The sequence below is a fragment of the Penaeus monodon genome, chromosome 34, assembly GCF_015228065.2.
Source record: "Penaeus monodon isolate SGIC_2016 chromosome 34, NSTDA_Pmon_1, whole genome shotgun sequence".
Lineage (NCBI taxonomy): Eukaryota > Metazoa > Arthropoda > Malacostraca > Decapoda > Penaeidae > Penaeus > Penaeus monodon.
In genome coordinates, this window is record NC_051419.1 from 32,402,374 (window position 1) to 32,402,851 (window position 478).

General features: G+C 44.8%; 1 protein-coding gene across 1 annotated transcript in view; it reads right to left on the reverse strand.

Moving 5' to 3' along the window:
- LOC119594740 (superoxide dismutase [Cu-Zn]-like) overlaps positions 1-478 on the reverse strand; it is a 4,319-nt gene that overhangs the window by 2,945 nt on the left and 896 nt on the right. The window contains exon 2 of the mRNA XM_037943830.1: positions 21-129. Coding sequence (XP_037799758.1) covers positions 21-129 — 109 coding nt within the window. The remainder of the gene's footprint in view (positions 1-20; positions 130-478) is intronic.

Below are 478 nucleotides of genomic sequence, written 5' to 3' on the forward strand. Positions count from 1 at the left end.
CCCTCTCCCATTCATCTCACCTGTGATGTTTCCGGTGATATCAACAGGCGCCGGCTCAGAGCTCTCGCGGAACATGATGGTTCCAGAAACTCCTGAGGAAGACTCGAGTACGCACTTGGCCAGTCGGCTCTGCGGGAAGGAAACGGCAGGGTTAGTTGCACTGCAGTAAGAGTGACGTGGTATTTTTACAATGGCCCGTTTTGGAAGACATTCTGAGGGGGGTGCTTTGTGATAAAAAAAAGATTAGATGTTGACAAATAATAATAGGTCATTTCCCTCACTTCTTTTAAAACTTTTAAACAAATATTTTAAGACCAAGGGCTTGCTAGTTAGTTTGCAAATGTTTCTCGTTCTCTCTCGTCCCATATCCCTGTTCTATTTCTGGTCCCCTTTTTCTGTGCTATCTTTCTCTCTTTCTCTTTGTCTCCCCTTTCTCTTCCTCACCCTCATTTCTCTCTCGCGGCGATTACCTTTTTTA